Source organism: Mixophyes fleayi, chromosome 3, assembly GCF_038048845.1.
Source record: "Mixophyes fleayi isolate aMixFle1 chromosome 3, aMixFle1.hap1, whole genome shotgun sequence".
Lineage (NCBI taxonomy): Eukaryota > Metazoa > Chordata > Amphibia > Anura > Limnodynastidae > Mixophyes > Mixophyes fleayi.
This window is the reverse complement of record NC_134404.1, coordinates 27,949,977-27,973,391: the sequence shown is the minus strand read 5'-3', so window position 1 is coordinate 27,973,391 and position 23,415 is coordinate 27,949,977. Positions and strand designations below refer to the sequence as shown.

Below are 23,415 nucleotides of genomic sequence, written 5' to 3'. Positions count from 1 at the left end.
AGAATACAGCTTAGATATATGGGGCCTGATTCATCAAGGAAAATAAGGCAAAAAAAGAAATATGTTTTCTCCTGGACAAAACCATGTTAAAAAGCAAGTGGTGCTTTTTTATTATTTTTTATTTTGCACATAAGTCATCTACCTTGCTGCATTTAGTGAAAACAGTCTTATCAGCGTCCTGGATGCAAGTCTGTTGTACACTAATTTATCACATATTTATCAACCTTTGCACACTCAATCATATCAGAACTGTTCAGATTCCACAAAGAAGTGGCTCAAGGGGACTCCCCAATCTCAGGTTCTTTAACCATACCCCAAGTAACCTCCTTACCATTGTATTTTATAACATACATGGCTAGACATTCTTCCTGCATCACATGGCTGTAGAAGAGTAGAATGCTCTGCAGTATTATTGGTCATAAGAATTAACGTTTATGCATCAGAGGCATTAATTCCAAATCCATAACCAGTTGCTGCAACATTACATTAGAAGTATTTCTTCACTTTAAAATTGAACTAAAATATCAATATCAGATAGAATTTGTATTTTTCTAAAATGCTAAAAGTCTAAATTATGGCATAGCATTCAAATGAGCGTCTCTGAAAACATGTTCTAGCTACGAGGTATAGCACACATTTCATAAGGTTTTGGGGCGTTAGTAGAACTCTGTGTAGGGGTGAGGTCCAGTTTTTCTCCAGGAGGAGCCTTGAATGTGAAGTTCTGCAGCAGCGCTGTGAAGAACAAAAATAGCTCCATTTTAGCCAGGTTTTCCCCAGCACAGCTTCTTTTACCTAGGACACACAAAATAATAAACATTATTAGCAGATACATGATACTTTTTTTTCTTTTTAAAGAAAATGAACATGCATTACAGTTTAAAAGTTTATTTATTTTCTATTAATATATTTCAAGTATTACTTACAGAACTAAATCCATATTGGGTCTGATTCATTAAGGAAAGTTAAGCAAGAAATTGAGTAAATTTTCTTAATTAAGTTTTTGCAACAAAACCATTTTGCAATGATGGGGTGCAAATTAGTTTATTATTTTGCACATAAGGAAAATACTGGCTGTTTTATCACGTAGCACACAAATACTTGATAACTTATTTGTACACTAAAATTTAAAGTTTATCTAGGGAAAAAAAAGCCAGTATTTCCTTGCTTGCAAAATAATAAATTAATATGCATCCCTTGCATTGCAACATGGTTTTCTTCAGGAGAAAACTTAAGTAATAAAATGAGTACTTTCCTTAATGAATCAGGCCCAGTGTTCTGAAGGATTTTACTTTTTAAAGAGAAAGTAGAGCAAAAAATGTTCGGTTATGGAAAGTTAAACATTGTTGAAAATTTGCAAAGTTCCTATCTATTAATAATTATTAAAATAATTATACATATAATAAAACATATTAAAAAATGCACAATTTCAATTGCATGACTGTTACAGTGACGTGTGCCAATTTGGCACCTCAGGTGACCACACAATATTTTACATTTTAAGCTGTCTATACATTATTCTTCTCAAGAGCGATGGCGCCTACCTTTGATACCAAAGGAAAATATATATTTTATTTATGGACATAATGCATAGAAAACTTTTGTATATATTATCACTATAGAGATGACTTCTTTTTTTAATTGGTCTTATATACTACGATACTTATTCCCCTTTTATTCTGGACTTTTTCTGCATACTTTTTCTGGATTTACAGCAGAAATGCTGCAAGGCCTCCCGAGTTACTACTAATGCCTATTTTAAACTGTGGAAGGCCAATACTCCTTATTCACAATTTATAAGATTACATTGATATTTGAACAACAATCAGAGGTATTAGTTTTGAAGTTTGTTGAAAGAGGATATATGATAGATTTGCTAATCAATGCATACCAAAAAGTTCAGAATGAAAAATAAGACCCAATGCCTCAAATTTGATTATACCTAATTCAATACAACCTTTTATCACAAGTTATAATGATAATAATCAAATTGAATCCATACTAAAATATTCGGTGTTGGGCCCACATTTAAAATCCCCTTACAGTCCCATGTGCCTGGCCACAGGTGCCGGAATTGAGTTCCTACCAACAGTTCCAATCTGTTATTACACCAGATTCCATTTCAGTACTCAGGCACAGACTCGGGTCCTATGACTCCTATACTACTTGTGTTACTCTAAGTACTCTAAATGCGCGGAAAGATCATCAAGTCCTACAGGTTCCATTTCAGTCCTGCTTCAACTAGGCCCAAGGGTCCTGAATCTTAGACAACAGTCCAATTCTAAATCCAAGTTCAGGACAGACAGATAACCATTACAATCAGCATTCAGGCAGGGTCAAAACACCAGAGAACTAAAGAATTAAACAGCATGTGTTCTAGACTTATATAGCTGCATAACACCTCTAAGTACTTATGAGCGCAACAACATTGGTGCTTCTTACAAGATACAAGGTATCTTCACACTCTGTAATTAAATTAATGGGATATATGAAGTATGTTCTATTGACTGACAGGAACTTTCCATCTCAGGCTGTATTTTACACACAGAACTTTAGTAAATAGCAATGTAGGTATGCACCTACATATGCACTAGGTCGACAAATAAGGTAATTTCCACATAATTAAATGCACTGTTCATCCACTAATAAATAGCAACAATATTCTTATATGTTATATTACACTAAAATAAACTTCCAATAACAACTAAAAAAATATCCTCCTCATGTAGGGAGAATAGATACATAGAAATTGTAGCATTTTCTGTTTTTAATCATTGTGCATTTCTTGTATCAGGTGCCTAGCATCTGACTAATGGCCAGTAGGCCTGGTAACTGTTATTTTAACCTAAGACTATTAAAAGCCAACAAGGTTGTAGATCTAAGGTTCACAATTGTGTGGAAGGTTCCTCTTTATAAGTCATTTAACTGAAATTTATGTTTCTAAATCTTTACTACTGATCAAGGACCAGTCAGGTAACATTTACAGGTAATTTGGTCTCCTGCACATCACTGAAATTATCCTTCAAAAATTCTGTTCAGAATTAGTATTACCCAATGAGAAAGGTATGAATGCCTCATTTTTTTTGAACTGTCCTTGTGAGTCGAGAAAATGTTCTGGGTAGAACTCATGTGGTTTTTCAAAGTAGGCCTCATCTTTCAGTGCAGAGGTAATCAATGCTATAACAGGAGTCCCCTGGAGAAAAAGTCAGTTACAAACCACATGAATAAAACAGAATCAGAAATACATAGTTGAAAACAGAGAAAATTGTACCAGTTGTTTAACCTAAAATTTGAAATAGGCGGTGTGTAGCCAATTTAACCATATACTGCATTTGCGTTACCAAATTGGACAGATCGTGTGTTTTCATTTTTTCATTAATAAAACACAATGAAGTCATTGCCTGATCAGATTTTATAGCCTGAGTGATATACATTGAACCATATTTTTATTGTTTATAATAACAACAGTCTGGCCTTTTATAATTATCATTTACTTATAAAGTGCTGACATATTATGCAGCGCTTTTTGTTGAGGGTACCATAATGCAATTACATTATGAACAATGGCACTAAACAGAAGGCGAAGATGATCCCGAGTTCACAATCTAAGATCATCATCATCATCATCATTTATTTATATAGCGCCACTAATTTTGCAGCGCTGTACAGAGAACTCACTCACATCAGTCCCTGCCCCATTGGGGCTTACAGTCTAAATTCCCTACTATAGACACACACTCACACACACACACAGAGACAGAGAGACACACAGACAGACAGACACAGACTAGGGTCAATTTGTTAGCAGCCAATTAACCTACCAGTATGTTTTTTGAGTGTGGGAGGAAATCAGAGCACCCAGAGGAAACCCACGCAAACACGGGGAGAACATACAAACTCCTCACAGATAAGGCCATGGTCGAGAATTGAACTCGTGACCCCAGTGCTGTAAGACAGAAGTGCTAACCACTATTCTACCGTGGTGCCCAAGATGTGGGGTTAACAAATGATACATAAGGTAGCAGTATAATAATTGTAGCTGCTGATGTGCAATAATGAGTAAAGTGTGTATGGCTTCTGTAAGGCAGATGCATTATCAGCCAATCATTTAGTTAACGTTTGGTGACTGGTATTTCTGTGAGGATACCAGTGGTGCAGTATGGTAAGTGAAGGGAGACAGTGGAAGACGGAAACATGAAAGATGGATTAGTCATTGTAGGAACCTTAAGACATTCAGCTGCTTGCAACCATGACTGTCCCTCACCATTTACATTAACTGAACCTTCTTACTCTTCTGTTTATGGAGAAGGCTTTCATGTTTGTGCTACTGTGTCCTTATCTGTATTCTCTGTGGTGTTTATCTGCCAATTTTGAGTAGTATTTTTCTTTGGTATCATGCTTGTTGCTGGACACAGAGTCATGTTCACATAACCAAGAAGACCATGGAGATCCTCCTTTAAAGGAGGAACAGACATTGCATCGGCAATGAACATTGAAGTCACTGTGGCTGTTACATAAAATCCTTATGCAAAAATCTGTGTTAATTCACCATTGATTGGTAGATGGAGGCCCATATAAAAATTGTAATTTGGCTAACAAATGTCTAGTTACACATTTTTTTTTTTTTACATGACGCATTTTTTGTTTATTTTTTTCTCCTTAAGTCTGTGCTGGGAAACAGCCCAAATAACAGTACAGAGAACAGCAACAAGCAGTTAACTCATAAGTTCCTGAGGAGAGTTTTCAGCTTCCTTCCTTCAGATTAGCGGTGAGATGAATAGCTCCTAAATAACACAAAATGATGGACACACAAGAAGGGCAGACAGGAATTTGGGACATCTACTGCTGCATCACTGTGGAAGCGAGTTTAAGAAATTGTGCTATCAGTAGCCTACTGGTCTCTACAGCGAGTTAAAAGGAGTCAATTGCGTGTTGCTGCTCTGTGTATAAAGAAAGCGCTGGTAGTCATGGTAATGGTGCTGATAACACCGACAGTGATTACCACGATGGTAGTAAAATGAAAATGAGTTAGCCGACTTATAACAAAGGAGGACTGACCTTAAGAATGACAGATCAAGTGGGCGGCACTCTCATAAGAAATCACGATCCCCAGTAACAATGGCATGTTATTACATAATTTTCAATAGCGACTTGTGTCTCACTATATTTAAAGTGCCAATGCCGCTTCTCATCCCACCTAATACACTTAAGCCTTAGTGTAATAGTTAGATGGGATGAAAAGCGTGATTGCCACAAGTCGCTATTGAAAATGACGTAGTAAAAACATGTCGTTGTTACTGGGGATCGTGATTTCTTATGAGTGTGCCGCCCACTTGATCTGTCATTCTTAAGGTCAGTCCTCCTATCTTTCTTGTAAGTCATTTTCGTTTTACTACCATCGTGGTAATCACTTTCGGTGACACCACCACCTATATATCGTACCCCACCCAAAGAAAGGGGAGAAGAATATTTTGCCAATCCCTCTGTGTTTGCCTCATATCAAGCACTTATCTTTGACAGTGCAGTTTTTTTTCAAATAAACACTTTATTTTAACTTTATTATCCCTATTGTGTGTTTATTTTTAACAGATTTGTTTCAGTAAAAATATCTTTTTATGAATATTGATGTGTAAATCCATTAGGACCCCAGGTGCGGTCCTATAATATCCTCTGACAAATTTGACACTCACCTTTGGAATAAAATAGCCTCTGAATGTGACATCTTGAGAAGTTGCATGCAGGAGATTACCCGTTGCAATATCACCGTACCGGTGAATTTCATGAATGACGGCGTCAGTGTACGGCATTTGTTTCCTATGCTCTATTTTTGGTGAAGCTGATCCAATCACTCTTTCAATTTCATTTTGCACCTTTTCTGTCAGAAAAATTGGACTTCAATTATAATTCATGTCACATATCTATATAAACTACTCAGAGTTGTAGCAACAATCAAGTTACAGATGTGTACAAGTGCAGTAAGTTTTCCTTTAAGGAATATATATTCTACACATACTAAATTAACTTGGTAAAACTCACCAATGCTTTGCATAAAATAACATACAATGGGCTCTTAATACACACACCATAAATAGTATAGATTCAAGCTATGTTTTTATATACCAGTATGTTCATCAATTACATTATAGGCATTACCTTACAAGATGTAAAAAAGATATGGCTGTCTGCGCTCCCTAAGACAGTGTGTATGGTGGTACCTGAAATATAGAATGGGAGGAGGGGTGTTCCAAACCCCCTAGGTGGGACAAGGTGCAAAAAATTCCCAAAGTGCCTGAAAGTGGGGTACTAAAATGTTTAATCAAACTGACAAAGTGTAAAACCTCATACATCAGCAAACCATATCTCACAATAAACATAAGTTAACATGGTAGATAGTCAGTTAAACGGGATATTGGGTGTGAATATAGTTCATTAATATAGATGATACAAAGTACTGTATACCAACAAATGTCTGTAATAGATGTAGGTGATATACAAAGAACAAGTCCTGGTGCAGTATATGTATAGACATAGAAATACAAAGCAAAAAACAAACTGTAGTAGTTTCCTTATAAGATGCAGATAACAATCCTATGGCAATGGATTCCTTAAGCATGGCACAAAAAATGTCCACGTAGTGAGTCCATAGAGATAATCTCTTGTAAGGTCCAAGATGTGTCCATAAAGATTGCTTAAAACAAAGCAGAGGTGGATGTAAAAAACACAAACAAACTGCGGGTGATAATGACTCGCCCTACTTACAGATACAGCGTCTCACTCTCTCTGGTTCTGAGTGCTCTTTTCTAGTGTAGTCTGCACTAGTTTCTGCCTCCCAGATGTGTAGAGCAATTTCAGCACTCGCAATCCTTTTGTTGAGCATGCGCATGTGTTGAAATTCCGTAGCGGATAGACACTGCCGCCGGCTAAAGTCCTCAGATGTTGTAGAAGATGTGTCTCTCCACTGTCTTTTCAAGCTATCCCTGTGGTCCTCAGGCTATTCTGGTTTCAGATCTCTCTGCAAGATGCTGCCCAGTTATCTTCATCTTATCAGGAACCCACCACAGTTTGTTTTTTGTTTTTTATTTCTGAGAATGTCTATACGTATATTGCACCAGGACTTGTTTTTTTTGTATATCAGCTAACCAGCTACATCTATTAAAGACATTTTTGGTATACAGTACCTTGTATCATCTATATTAATGAACTATATTCACACCCAATATCCCGTTTAACTCACTATCTACCATGTTATGTTATATTTATAGGTAGATATGGTTTGCTGATGTATGAGGTTTTACACTTTGTCAGTTTGATTAAACATTTTAGGACCCCACTTTCAGGCGCCTTGGGAATTACCTTACAAGACACTAATGGTGAAAATCGTTGAGCAAAATTAATGCATGCCTGAGTGAGCATTGGCAGCAATCTATGACATAGAAAACCAGAGGTGTAACTACCAGGGGTGGCAAAGTTGAAATTGTTCATGTGCATTAAATCTTATACTATGTACCACATCATGAAGCCATTGAATGTCCTGTGATGTCTAATCTCATAAATTTATGGGCCAATTTTACACAAGGCCATTAAAGCCGTCATTAAGCCAGTGAGAATAATAGCAAAGTGGATTAAATTACTAAATAACTTGTGAGTTTTTGGCAGTAGACAGTAATCACCTTTTACAGCTGACCATGCCCTTTACTTTTCATAGATCAAATGTTTAAAGTTACTTGAAGTTAAGAGTGATGTCACAGCTTTTTGGGAGATTAACGTTGATGCAGAACACTCCTCCCCTGTTAGATGAGAGCAATTAATTTCAGGAAATGTTGAATAAATGTTTCTTCAGACTTGTTATTCCTGTGTGACAGGCTCTGAGCATTCCCTGTTATATGGGTACTTGATATGAAAAAATTTGTAGATAATTGTTTTCTAGAACTTCAGTCCAGTCTATGTTCTATTTTTAACTATCCTTTGTCTTTTAGCATTCAATCAGTTTTATTATCCATGCAAATGTTTTCCCATATACATAATACTCTAGTCTTATATATCAGAAAGTTATGTAAGACAGCATTGAACACTTTCAGAAAATCAACATATATCACATCAATTGTACTACCAAGATCCAATCTGAAACTTACCTTATCAAAGAAAATAATCAAAATGTGTTAGGCATTATGAGTTGTTCTTGCATGAAACTATACTAACACTGTGTTATCTATTTATTTACTATAATATCATTAATTTATATAGCACAACCAATTCTACAGTTTTGTATAGAGAATATTTGTCATTCACATCAGTCCCTCTCCCAATGTAGCTTACAGTCTAAATTCTCTAACACACAAAGGGGCATATTCAATTACGATCCGCGGCCACAATTATGCGTGGCCGCACGGGTCCCGGTACTGCAACATCGTGTGATATTGTGCTACCATAATGGCGCTTTATATGAATCGCCGCTGTAAATCGGAATTGAATATGCCCCAAAGACTTGGCTTCATTTTTTGTCAGCAGCCAATTAACCTATCAATATCTTTTTATGTGTGTGGGAAACCCATGCAAACACAGACAGAACACACAAACTCCACACAGATATATTTCAGTACCACACCCCTCAGAATCCCTTCAAATAATTTACCCATGACTAACATCAGGTTCACAGGTCTATAGTCTCCAATTTCCATTTTTTTTTCCTGATTAAAGATTGGCGTCATGACTTATCAATTACTAAACTTAGTTAATTTGGAACACATAGGTGGGTGCCATCAGGACCAGGTGCTTTACCGGTTTTAATCGGTTTTAGGCATAACATTTATTGGTGTATATATTCAACTCCTACATAACCCACTTCCTGGTATTTTTTCCTTTGTGAATATAGATTTAAAAAAAACATTTAAAACAATCAGCTTTACCTTCTAAAATAATGTTCCTGCATTATCATATAGTGACCTAATATCCTATGTTTGATTTTTATTGCTGATTATGTGCTTGAAAATTGTTCTATGAAATTTTAGAGTCAAATTTACACCACTAGCTATCATGTTATGACCACTATTCCCATAATGTCCCCTCACTGTACATTAGATATACGATTTGTTATATTAGATAGTAATAATTCCGACAAAGCTTCACCACAAGTGTTTACCATGAAAAACACTGCGTGCTCCAATGGAAAAATATGCAGTAAAAATATGATTCTATGACACATGGTTGTCTCATATTATCGGGTTAATTAATGATACATGAATCATGTGAATTTATGTATAAACTGTGATACATATCCTTATCTCTGTAAATCACTGACAGAGCGAAGTTGCAGCAACATTTCATGCAAATCAAACTTAGCAGCAGAGACCTTTGGCCATTCATCAGAGACAAAAAGTTCCAGAGATAAAATCTCCTTTCACTTATGCTTTGACATTCCATGAAATGGACATTGAGGACTGGATTTGTAAATTGGCATCTCAGAAATCTTATGGTGTAAAAATTAAGCTCTTTAAATGATAGTCAATTTATTCTGCTATGTAATTGGGTGTGAATTCCAGACAGAGCAAAAATGCTTAGGGGATTTCTATGCGGAACACTTTAGGAAAGAATTCTGCTGGATAATTCAGTAGCTAAATGCGGATGGAGGGGAATATTTTGTAGAAAATTTATTCAAATTTTGCACATCTAGCTAAAGATAATATGTTTCATAATGGTGGCCATGTTAGAACGTACATCATCCATGCCAGAGTGTTGCATGTAATATATATCACACTTTTTCCTATAGTGTGCTGAACACTATCTATGGAGCTTCTTTACTTTATTCCAGTAGTTCAACATCAATGGTACCTTAGCTGGACATTAAACTGCCAGCACCAGTCCTGGACCCATCCCCTCCCCGTACAATCTGTCACAGATGCAAACCTATCACAAACAGCTGTGCTTCCTTTTTTCTTTATAAAAGGAAAATATGTAGTTAAACATCGATTATAACAAAGTTTAATCTAACAAATTATCATAAAAATACTCAACTGTTTTATTACTTTGCCAGAAAATTACTATGCATGTATAAGAATTAATGCATCCCCTAAATTGAATACACTCTGATTATACAAAATGACGTATTTCAGCAAACTACACCCCGAAAGGTTTTAACCACTCATTGTGCACGCTTTCTTTACACAAGCCTTGCTACATTCTCACAGGAATTCTCCCAAGGGGGAGGTAGTGGTTTATCTCCTGTCTGCCGTATCCAAGGTCATGGACACAGCTTCTTGCAAACAGCAAGATAATAATGAATAACTTCTACAAACTAGCTGCATTTAAGCTGTCTTTAAACTATAAAATTACAAAAAGGCAACAAGATGGTATCAGCTTAGCAAAATCACATTTCTCAGCTATGAGAACCTCAGAATTTCACACTCAACCTGCGGCCTTATACTTTTTTATGGTCATAGAACTCCTAGGTGATTTGTCTTATCCTTATATTTCACAGTAGGGGGTGCATTAACATATATATATAAATATGCAGAGTTCTCACTTTGTATGTCTGGGTATTTCATCATTAGCAGGAAGCCCCATCTCAGAGTGGTAGAGGTGGTCTCCATTCCTGCAGCAAAAAGATCTCCCACCAGTGCCGTGAGGTTGTCATTGTGAAAATACAAACTGGATTCTGGTTTCCCCTGCAAAATATAAATAGAATATTATTATACAGAATACTTCTTAAAAGTTAAGAATACTACCTTAAAAGGTGTCCTTTTAGTGTCGTAAATAAGTTTGATTTTTAAAATGAAAGATTTTCCATATATACATATTATATATATATATATATATATATATATATATATATATATCTATCTATCAGTGTACCCAGTATAAATCAAATGATTGCTTAACTGGTTAATATCTGAATTTGCAGGACTCCCAGTTAGATCACTTGATCATGAGGTACTTGCTCAGAACTGAAGAAACAGTAGAGAAGTGCACTTTAAGTTAGGTAAATGGTTCGCTCTTAGATTTATAACTAAAACTGAACATACATAAAAATAAAAGTATTGTCAGCTTATCTGTTGCACCATATATAAAGTACTAGGTCTTCAACCCCTTCCAAGGTCCTAACTCCTACAGTTTCATTCAGTGTAACAGAGTATGCAGAAGGCAAATCCCTCAGTGGTAGTCCAAAAGCTACTCTATGCATGTCATCTGTTTGGGGACTTCATCAGGGAAAATACATTGCTTGCATGATAACTGCCATTATGATTATGTCACTTCCTGGAAAGTTATTAAAAATTAAATTTTCTCTATACAAACTATAGGGGACCATGGGACATTTAAAAACACAGAAATACTATACAAACACTGACTAACTAGGCCTCCTTTAAAAACTAGAAATATCCTTAGACTAAAATCTCCGTCTCCACCTAAAAATACTTAAATAAATTTGCCCCTTTACAATCCTTGCATTCAACTAAGGAGGAGGATTAGTATTCCCACTAGACGGAAGTTTCCCAAAGGGAGAAGATGTACTTCATTAGATACTGGGAGATATGGAATTTTCAATCTTTCACCAAACACTATGTTATCATGAAATAACTTTATTAAGGGGAAGGTGTGACATTTGCCTGACCTTTAAAACACACCTGACCTGTTAAAGATACTTTGCAAAAAAGATCTTTCTATTATAAGGAATTCAAATGATACACAGTACCTCTCTAAATCGGGCCTTAAACTAGTGTATAAGTTAGATCCGTTAGAGTAAAAGTGTAACCACAGTAATATATTTTAGGACATGGTTAAAAGGGATTTATTTGACACAGATAAGGAAAATAAAGTGAAAGAGAATCTATTTCAGAAAAACAAGCCCTAAAGAACTTTTTGAATAACACTAGTCGACAAAATGTTACTTTTCGAATATTAAATTGATCTGAGTGTTTCTTATAGCATTTTTGAGCTGATTTCATATCTGTTTGTCAAATTTATTTCTTCAATATTCACAATATAATACATTTGCAGGTAACTCAAATAAAATGAACTTTTAGCGCTTTTTCTGCTGTATTTAGCTTGAGGAACATCCTTTTTAGTCTCCAACACTAATCTACAAGCATATTTGGACTCCATTTTCCTTGGTAGCGAGTTTCCATCATTGACATGTCCTAGTGGGAGTGTTCACCGTGTTTGTCACATACATCTCCAGCTGCCTCAGACTCGTTCAAGCTTCTATCAAAACCTTCATCCTTCAATAGCTCTCGTATTTGTGGTCCAACAAATATCCCCTCTTTGATTTTTGCTTCACTTATTCTAGGAAACTCTGTATCACCAACATCTTCTGAATCTAAGCTCCATGCTTCTGGTGGCACTTGGATAGGTAGCTCTGCACTGTGGTTGAAGGAATATCAGGATATTTAACTGAATTCTTAAACTTGCTTGTGATTCCACTGATTCTTGTGATATAAAAATAACAGTCTGTGTAATAGTCCTTTGGTTCTCTTGGGAACTGCAAATGGCATGTGACTAGATTTGCCTTTCAGCCAAATGTTAATCATAGTTACACACAAAACACAACAGATATCAGGGGGCCAAGATATGTCCTGTTCCCTGATTTTACACCCAAAGTAGAACTCATATGATTTGCTTACCATAGTACTAACGATTCTTTTTTGCGACTTGAAAGTTAATTCACTTCACACGTAGCAAAAGTTGCTTAGATAATTTATACAACTACAAGGCATTTTGTGGAAGTATGCACATTGTATACTTATAAACTGAAACTGAAAATCGAGGCATGACTGATACAGTTTCAGAGGAGTGACTCATATAGTTTCATCATATATGCACCAGAGTTATCTACTTTATTTTCTGCCTATGGATAAATAAATGATTTATAGGGGATAGCTAATGAATTCAACATAACTGTTTGCTCATTATGAAAGTCATAAAGCAAAAATAAATCATTTTTAAAAAAGTAAATACAAATCTTATATGCCAGGTTGTTTTGAGCAAAATGTATGGATTTAAAAAACAAATATGTCGATTTTTTTTTAAAAAAAAAATGGATCCCTTAAGACAAATTCAGACCTTACTTTTGTAATCAGCACCGGGAAATACATAAAAATCAGTCAAACTTAGCCATTAAAAAAAAACATTGTTGACAACCTGACTATCAAAAAAGGTGATAAAGGTGGACGCATGGCAATATAGAATAAATTTAATTGTATTATAATGACACAATATCTTATACAATTTTATAGAAGACTTTTGAATTCTTCTAAAATAGCTTTTCAATTCCTATTTGAGAAAAAGGAGTTGATACTTCTGAATATCAATATCTTTTACAAGAACTCCCTACTATTCCTATATTTTATTATCTCCCAACAATTCATAAGAATCTAACAAATTCATCTGGGAGACAAAATCATTGGTAGAATAGATTTGCTTACCTTTCAGGCTTCAAAATACATTTTCTTAAAAAAAAGTATACAGCAACATTGCTAATATATTTTAAATATTTTGAATGGAAGACAGAATATGTTTGGGCTGCAATTAATATACAGTCCGTAATACATCTATTGAGCATCAGATGCATGTAGAGGAGTTTCTAAACCTGATGAAAATTTAACTCAGAAATAAACATTTTTTTTGTGCTCTTAAGTTTTAATTAAGACCTAAATCATTTTATTTTAATACATCTTAATCATGCTAATAATATTAATAATTTGAAATAATTTTTATCTACAACAATGTTGGACAGCAATGAGTATTATTTTCGTGTCCTGCTATGTAAATCTTTTTATGGTGATTGGGAAAGAGATTTTAGTTACCACAGAAATGTTTAAATTAAATTGATTTATATAAAAGATATATAATATTTTATTTATCTGAAAAGGGACTAAGGGGTAAATTTATCAAAGTTCGGGTTTGAAAAAGTGGAGATGTTGCCTATAGCAACCAATCTGATCCCCTTGCCCTATCCTCCCTCTCTGTGTCTCCTGTCATTCTCCCCTGGTCCCTTAGATTTTAAGCTCTCTTGAGCAGGGCCCTCTATCCTCATGTCCTCTTCCTCCTCTTTACCTCTGCCCTCGGCTCCCCCCCTCTTCTCCTTTTCATCTCTCGACTCCTGCCACTGTCTCTCCCCTTCTCCCTTGCCTCTACATCTGCACCTTTGTCCGATCCAGTTAGTGGCACCCACACTTGTGGGCTCAGGCTCAGCCTCCTTTCTTCACCCCCCTCCCTCCCGCCATTCCCACTCTATCTGTGCACTGGTGGTCACTTTTACCTATTTTCCCTTTGCACCTGCTCTCTGCTGACTTGTACTGTTACCCTGTACTGTTCTCCCTGCTCATTGTACAACGCTGCAGACTCTTTGTGGTGCCTTATAAATAAATGATAATAATAAAATAATAATAACAATAGTATACTAATGTAGCAGGTGTGAATGATGAAATGGGGGGAATACAGCACCCAAGTTCAACCAGCATTACTCTTGGCAGTAGAGAGTACTGAGCAATATAGTGCACCACAAAATAATGTCTACGTTTTAATTCCAGTGTTCGGACAATACTGCTGTGGCAGTGTAGAGTAGTACAAGTGTTGATAAAAACTGACAAAGCAGAAACAGTAGGAAAAGCAATATCATTAGTAAAGTAATGTCCAGGCAGAGCAGAAGTGGATGTCTATACACAAGGTATACAGAGCATGTGTTGTAGAATCCAGAGAACATAACAAACATCAGACTAGAAATAAACATGCAATAGGCAAAAAAAAAAAGATTTCATTCCTGGGTTGCGCAATGTAATTGTAGCTCATTTGGCTCTCTGATAAGATTATCTAAATAGTTCTTATCCCTAAGAAGATATTCTTTATATTATCTTAATGGTATTTAAAGATTAAATAGGCTCATAGTAACACTTATTTTCAATTAACAATCAGTGTTTTATTCCAAGAGATATAAACTTATGTTTATTATATTCAGAGAGTGATTAAATCCATGGATGTTGGAAGGAGAATCAGCACTGATTTTGTATGTCCCATGTTTCCTTATAGTTTGTATACAGGGAGTTTGAGTTTACATCACAGGACATTATTGTCTTGCCCCTTTCATGACTCTCTCACCTCCCTCTTTCTATCTTTCTGTTAATAACAGAACCTTCTTTTCTTTCACTAAAGTCAGCTGCCTAAGGTTCATCATCGACATCTCCTTCTCCTTAAAACCTCACATTAAGTCCCTCTGAAATACCTACCACCTCCACAATACATCCAAGATCCGGACAATTTCTCACCATGAAAGCCATCAAAACTCTTAATTACTCCATATAATCTCATGCCTTGGTTACTGTGACCTCCTTCTCTCTGGCCTTCCCTACTCCAACCTTGCCTCACTCAATTCTATCCTCAATGCCACTGTCTAAGTTATTTTTCTCTCCCATCTCAGCCATCCCTCTCTGCCAGTCAATACAATGTTTCCCTGTGGCCTACAGAAATAAATTTAAACTCCTCACACCCACCTTCAAAGCACTGATTCAAACCTCCCCCTTCTCAATCTCCAAGGTTTCAAGTGTGTCCTTTAAAGTCACTTCTTTATTGAAGCCTATCATCCCTCCTCCTAACTCCCTTTTATCAACTCTACTCCCCAACTTGGTACCACCCTATTTCTTTATTTTCTAATTCTTTCTTTCCCCTTTCCTTTAGGATGTAAGCTCTCATGAGCTGGGCCCTCTTTCTTCATATTCTCCATCTACTATTCCATTATCCTCTGTACATTCAGGCATGCTTCCCTAGCCCTGTTTTCTTGAGCCCAGGCCTTCTTCACATTGGACATTAGCATCACTCTCTGTCCCGTAAATAGCTTGATCTGCATTACCAGGTTATCTGTGTGTAATTTATTTAATCAGAAAGCCTGGTCTATGTATTACTTTGTTTATCATGTAATTTGTAATGTGTCATGGATCATTGCTGTCTGTTTATTGTATACTACTGTAATTGTCATGTACAGTGCGACAAGCCTTTTGTGGTACGCTTACTGGCTACACTAAAGGCCCATTTTCTTTTTTGTTTATTTTATTTTTAGATTTTTCACTTTTTCACCAAAAGGTGTCTTTAAGAAACAGCTGCCACCTTACACATCTGAAAAGAAGAGACTATGATTTTTATTTTAATGTGAAAACCTGTGCCATTTGATCAAGACTGATTTTCTTATTTTATTATTGAATAAATATGTAGCGACGTTGCCTTCACACACATATATATGTATAATAAAGCACATACATTAATGACTAATAAACTATATAATAGTACTATCCAATGGTGACTAATATTTTTTGACATATGATAAGCAACCATGTGTGCATAGATAAGAGTGATATGAAACATTGTTCTAAATTTGTTTTCGCAATCTTTGAGGTGCATGGTGTATTGTGGAAAACATATCAGAAATTTTAATTGCAGCACTTAAATACAGTATTTATGGAATTAGATATGACATTTCAGGAAGGCTCTTACAACAGAGGCCACTTCCAATCATATAGATAGATATATATTTACACACATTAATGCATGTATAGTATAAATTGTCACTTTTCAAAGTACAGTTTAGAAAATGACCACAAATACCTATATAATACCTATATATATTATATATAAAGAAGAGCAATTTTTAAAAAATTATACTGTGGAATATTTTCCTCATTCCACATGACAGCAAAAACTGGAATTTGGTCATAAGTGTTTTCAGTCCTACTGCATCCACAACACACAACAGAATGAGCTGACTGCTGTCATCCCAGATCTATTCATTTTACAAATATAGTGCTTATTGGTGAATAACATGTAGAACTTGAAGGTTGTATCTCTGGCACTTCACACCTCAATTTGTGAGAAATTGTGCTACTATCACATAGTTAGCAATATGTACAGTCACTAGAATTGCTCGGGCTCAGATCTCGGTCAACCGAGCCAACTCAACCATCGTCGATCGAGTACCGGACCAGCTCGGTACTTTCGCACGCCCTTGGAAGTGAAAACTAGTCAAAACGTTATTGTTGCGTCATAGGATCTCGCGTGATTAGGATTCTGTAAGTACCGTCCTCCACGGAGATCCAGCGGCATTTCACAGAGAGACACAGAAGGGGTAGCAGGGATGTTGGTAGTCTCCAGTACAGTGTAGAGGTGGCAGTGTTCAGTGCTTAAACAGAAATTCAAGTAATAGGGCTGGTAGTGTTCTTAAAGATCTCCAGTGACATTCTTCTGTGTCATATCCAGTCACATTGCTCTGTGCTATTGACAGGGGTGGCAGTGTTGTTGTCACTCTCCAGTCTCCAGTCATATTGTTCTTGTCACTCTCCACTCTCAGTGCCGGTGGTCACACAGAAACAGGGATAGCAGTGTTCTTGTCACTCTCCAGTCTTAGTCATGATGATTCTAATCACTCTACGTCATGTGCTAAAGCCTATATTCAAGTGCATAGTAGTTTTAAGTTAGGAAAACAAAAATGTAAAAAAAAAACCTTTTACCTGTCGAAAAACAAAAAATTGCCAACATGCCATTCTACCCAAAATATTAACAAGCATACCAGCAGCAGCTAGCTCCCTTCTCTCAGCTAGATCCCAGCACCTGCAATTTACACTGTCATCATTCTCACCCTCATCAGTGTGTACATCATCCTCACACAATACTAATTTATCCCCACTGGAATCCACTATTACAGTAGTCTCTGTACTTTGATGTAATTGCCGGTAGTGGCTGCTAATGACCTGTCACGATTTTTGGCCAATTCTTTTAGACCAGACCAAATGTGAAAATGTAGTGCTGACTCATCTGCATCACCACTGGTTGTTTTGGGAAAGCTAAGTTTTTTCTTAGCAGCAGTTTCCAAAGAAACTGAGGGGACGTCATCGTGTCATGTACCACTTGAGCTGTCAGCTCAATGCATCTCTTGAGATCTGGGTCAGTTGGAAAGAAAGAGAAGACATAGCTTTTAAACCTAGGATAATGCACAGTTGCCAAGATGTAGTGATTCGATTTCAACCTGTAGATAACGCTCGGATCCTGGTGAAGCAAATAAACTACATGATCTTTAAGTCCTACAGAGTTAGCTGAAATGCTTTGTTTTCATATTCTTCAATTTCTTGAGCTGCTTTTCTAAAAGTCTAATAAGGGGTATCACTTGACTCAAGCTAACAGTGTCTGAGCTCACTTCAAAGATAACTACTTAGAGTGGTTTCAGCACCTTGCCCAACATGGAAAGTATTCTCCACTGTGCTGGAGTAAAGTACATCCCCCCTCAAATTCTATTCTTTTCGCAGCTGCTATAATCTCCGTCATGCTGTTGCAGAATGCCAAAAATGACCTGAATTATTACGGGACACAGACAGCATCTCCTGCATGTCACTGTCATTTTTTAAAAAGCTCTGTACCACCAAGTTGACTGTGTGCGGAAAAACAGGGAATGTGATGGTATTCTCCCTGCTGTAATGCTCTCACAATATTGGTGGTGTTTTCAGAAATGACATATCCTGAGGAGAGTCCAAGTGGGATAAGCCGTGTTGCAATAACAATCCCTTATTTTTTCAAACAGGTTGTCAGCGGTATGCTTCTTAGTGTAGTCGATCATACACAGAGTAGCCTGCCTCTCAAAAATCTGGCGTTGTTGGGTACATGCTGCTGCTGTTCCTGCTGCTGAAGGCAATTCACCAACCCAGTGGGCTATCACAGTCATATAATCTTTAGTTTGTCCAGTTCTGCTTGTTCACATATCTGTGGTTAAGTGTACATTGGGTAAAATGGCATTTTGTAGCGCAATAATTACATGTTATGAAACCTTCGGGTACAGGTGAGCAATTGCTTTTTTAGTAAAATGATGTTGTGATGGAATTTGGTAACGGGCACATTAAATGTGGATATTGGACGGAGATCTAATACTAGCATAGTTGCCATGGCGTCTGTGATCCGCTTTGCAACTGGGTGACAGCTTTCATACTTGCTTCCTCTTGCAAAGGATTGTTTAACAGTCAATTGTTGTAAACTAGTAGTAGTCTTCTTCTTGGTCTACTTCTGGGTTGAAGATCCACCCCCAGCAGCAGCAGCGGGACTAAGAATTCTTCAGAGGAATTGTGTGTTTGAGTCATTGCTATTGCATTGCTAGTCATGACCTATGAGGTCTTCAAAATTGACTGGAAATGACTGGAAATTAGTGTTATTGAGGTTAATAATAATGTAGTTACAAAAAAAAGAGCAAAATTATGTGATTTTAGCATCTTTTAGCAATTTTTCAAACAAATACAAATCCAAAACCAAAAAACACGCAGAGGCGGTTTTGCCAAAACCAAAACACTTCTTTAATCCAGATCCAAAACCAAAATCAAAACACGGGGGTCAGTTAGCATCTTTAATAGTTACATAGTTTGTCTTCTATCCATTAACCAGTACTCTACAACGTGCACTCAATTTTATTCTTTTTTGTTCCATATTGTCATGTAGAACAGTATCGAACACTTTTGCAAAATCAAAATGTATCACATCAATTCTTAAAACCAAACATATTTATTTGGCATGAGGAGTTTTACTGTATGAAACCAACTGACGCAGCGTATTCAAATAATTTATTCAATATGTTTCAGGAGTCCTTTAGTGTCCATTCAAATAATTTATCCCCAACAGATGCAAGACTAACTAATCTTTAATTTGTTGAACCTGTTGCTCCCATTCTAAATGTTGGTACCACATCTGCTTTCCTCAAATCTTGTGGCACTGACCTTGTTATGGAGTCTCTAAATAAATAGAGATCTATTAATTGCAAAATGTATTTCTTTAGTGCACATGTATGGGTGTCATCTGGGCCAGATATTGTATCTGTCCTCCTCTTGTTTAGGTGTAACTAAACCTTCTACTGTGTAGACAAGTAATGTTAATGGGAGTGCATATGTGACATAGTTCTGCACACTTCTGCAGGTATGTTCCCTTTTTATCCTTTAGTGACCCAATATTGTAAGTTTAATTTCGTTATGTAGTTGATGTACTTGGAAACATGTCATTTTTCAACTTCAGTCTTTGCTAAGCTAATTTAATTTTTATATATTTTGTTACATTTCTTGCCCTTCCATAAAGAGATCAGTCCTTTTTTAGATTTAAAAAATTATTTGCTTTCTTATTTAACCACATTTGTTGCCTTTTCTACTTAGAAATATTATTGCCATATGGTACTGCATAAACACGCAACAATATTTATTTAGAATATTTTTTAAAAATATCCCATTTGTAGACTGGGACATGTACTCTTAGATAAAGCACAAATACCAACCTTTGATGCTTCTTTGAGCTGACTCAATGTCCAACCCCCCCCCCCCCCCCCCCCAAAAAACAAAAACAAAACACACATAGGTTTTTGTAAGGGAGCTACAAAAATGATTTTCAAACTCCAGTCAAATTTCACAATTCTCGCTCGTCTGTATATTAGGTATAATTTATCTTCTATTATATAGTACCAAGTCCAGCAGAGATTCCCATCTAGTTGGATCTTCCTCTTGCAAAAATATAATTATAACACAGTTGTGTACAAAACCTATATCAGAAGCCTAATAATCCTCTAATACAAATTTGTTTCTTTCACATTAAATGCCTTAAAAATAAAATGATTGATATATACAATACAATACTATACAATGAAACCTGTGTGCTGCCTTCCTCAGCTACGTCACTGAACAATGTAAAGTTTGTGGCCTGTTTAAGAAAGATTGAAACCATAGTTTTCTCCTTCAATTGTGTTCACATTTGCCATACTTAAAACAACATATCTTATTTTTTCCTTATGAAGAGTTTTCAGTATAAATGGATACCATGAGCCTGAGATTACTAGAGAAAGGAGACTTCAGCAATGTCTGCTCCCCACACACTGAAATTATGCATGAAAGAGGGGGGCAGATATTGGGAACAGATACGGAACTAGGGAGCTGTGGGCCCTGGGGTAAGGAGGTGGTGAGGAGAGAACCGGGGCCCCCGACCCTCTGCATTTGCCATGCAGCGGACCCCATTATCTCCATGGGCCCTGGTGCACAGCACCTGCCGCACCAATGGTAGTTCCGCCACTGATTGGGTGACCCACTAGAGGAGCTTAACACTAGACATCAGGTAAGTAACCAGTGAGGACAGAGTTTCACTTAGGGTTTTGGGGTGAATAATTCTGCATTTTTTTATTTTTCATCATACCCAGTTATAAATAGATTGCTGCTAGGTTATTCATGAGTTGAAATACATGTGTACTAAAGAAGTTTAAAAAGTTTGCATGGGCTCAAAGGACAAAACTGATCATCAATTAATGCAGGTGTAAATGTGTTGGGGCATTGCTGGTATGTAGGGGGTCACTTCTGGATTAGATTATAGTGAATTTAAAAGATGTGAAAAAACTCAACTTCAAATTTAAAGGAGATCAATACAATTGAAGAAGGGAAACAGTGCAAGTTTGTTTGTTGGTGTTACTACATTATATTTATCATCAATTTAACAAATTACTAATAAAAATATAAACTTGGGGCATATATATAAAATATAAATTCTGCTTCAATCCCTACCAGTCAGTGGAATCCTGATATTTGACAGACAGCTGTTTCACATGTTTATACCCCTTAGCAATGCCTCATCATTACCTTCAATATAAAAACATGCACTTACCTCACTGCTCCCAAACCCAGAACCTATAGCACTCATGTCTCAGAGAGACAGGACAGTTAAGCATGCAGTTACATGACCGCATGTAATCTCAAAAGCATTTGTTAACAGTGTCTGAAGTTACATTTATATTATATATGTAACACCCCCTTTCTTCGGCTAGAGTGTGTGTACTAATCTTTGTGTATCCTGTCTGCAAATGGACTCTGGGGTAGTGTTCTGGAGTTAGCAATACCAGAGAGAGACCAAGGAACCCTCCGCCCCCTAAACTGGACCACAGGCACACACAAAGGAAATATTCTCACTCCAAACTTGTCTTTCTAATTTTATTTTATAATTTTATAAAAAATTATACTACTATAGTGAAACAATACAATAGCATAAGCATAACAAAAAAAAAAACACTACAACATTTTGTGCACCTATATATATATATATATATGGATATGCATCATTATCACAAGGCAGATAAAATATAGACCCCTTCTTCTTTCAGTTCCTATATAAAGCAGTTGGCAGCCTGGAGTGCAAGACAATGTCCTATCTGTAAATATTACTTGTATAACAGAACACTTTTGCTGTTTTCTCTTGATTTGATTAAGTCCAATCACTCTAACTAACTATCTATATATAGCTAATGAATATGGCTCAGTCCAATCACATGAATAATATAAGAAACATGGGAACTTATCAGTCTCTCTCTTTCTCGCTTTGCTCCACTCACAGCAGTCCAGCTTATAGTGTCTCCTGTTATGGTACTCTCTCTTTCTATACAGCGCTGGTCTCTCTCAGCACTGCTGTATCCCTTGTTCAGTACTGTTTCCTCTCCTCCATACTCCTTCTCCTCTTCCAACTGCTACACATCAACTGCCAGTATCCAGTCATTCCTCTTCCCTAAGTTTCACTTTTTTCTTGCTCCTTCGTCTCACTGTGAGCAAAGCTTTATCAATCCCTGACATTAGTGCATATGTGCAGGCTATCATGTCTACCGGCACTACATATACGACTTAAATTTGTTTTGTACTACAGTTTGCAATACACAATATTTAAACTCAAAAGAGTCTGGCATTATTATTTTAAGAATACATCTTCTATAGGGACATTTAGTAAACACACATTTGGGGACTGAAATGGAGGCACTAATGCTTTTATTTACATTTATTTGTATAGGTAATTAATGTTAAATGATAATATGTAATTTATACCTCTTGCTGTTTAGCCAGAAATGCATCAATCAGATTCCTCTGGTCATTTACATCCAGTTCTTTCTTCTGTTTTGTAAATGTCGCTCTTAGAAAGTTTTCAAACTTCACCGTGTTTTCAAAAATTTTTCTGTGGTCACCTGGCAGCCAGTCCATCACAGTTGGAAAACTATTGTACAGCTTCAAAAGAAAAATGCTATTTTAAACAAACATGAAAATTATACTGAAAGTTTAGATCTTTTTCATCATTGTGATTTATGTTAAAACAAAAAATTATTTGAAATGAAAAAGGGAATTTTGCTGTACCTTATTTCCTCATATTAAAATGAATTTTAAAGACCATTGACTATTTAACCTTTAATTTCACACTTTGTTTAGAACTTTTAAAGTCATTTATTTTCTATATCTCTGATGTATATTTGACATCCTGACTGTACAGATTATATCATTGTTCAGACTGACCAGAGTAATTGCATTAACACTCCTGCTAAGTGGGAAATTCCCTGCCCATTATTCTAACTATTCAGACAGTACTACAGATACGTGGATATGCAACTATGTGAATCATGCATAACTATACCAG

At 36.3% G+C, this 23,415-nt stretch overlaps 1 protein-coding gene across 2 annotated transcripts in view; it reads right to left on the bottom strand.

Moving 5' to 3' along the window:
• Window positions 1-271: 271 nt before the first annotated feature.
• LOC142143432 (cytochrome P450 2K1-like) overlaps window positions 272-23,415 on the bottom strand; it is a 59,875-nt gene continuing 36,731 nt past the window's right edge. For both annotated transcript variants that reach the window (XM_075201272.1, XM_075201271.1), the window contains 5 exons: window positions 22,836-23,012; window positions 10,517-10,658; window positions 5,688-5,872; window positions 3,049-3,190; window positions 272-792 (listed from right to left, as the gene is read on the bottom strand). In XM_075201272.1, the coding sequence (XP_075057373.1) occupies window positions 614-792; window positions 3,049-3,190; window positions 5,688-5,872; window positions 10,517-10,658; window positions 22,836-23,012 (825 nt within the window). In that variant the 3' untranslated portion in view covers window positions 272-613. The remainder of the gene's footprint in view (window positions 793-3,048; window positions 3,191-5,687; window positions 5,873-10,516; window positions 10,659-22,835; window positions 23,013-23,415) is intronic.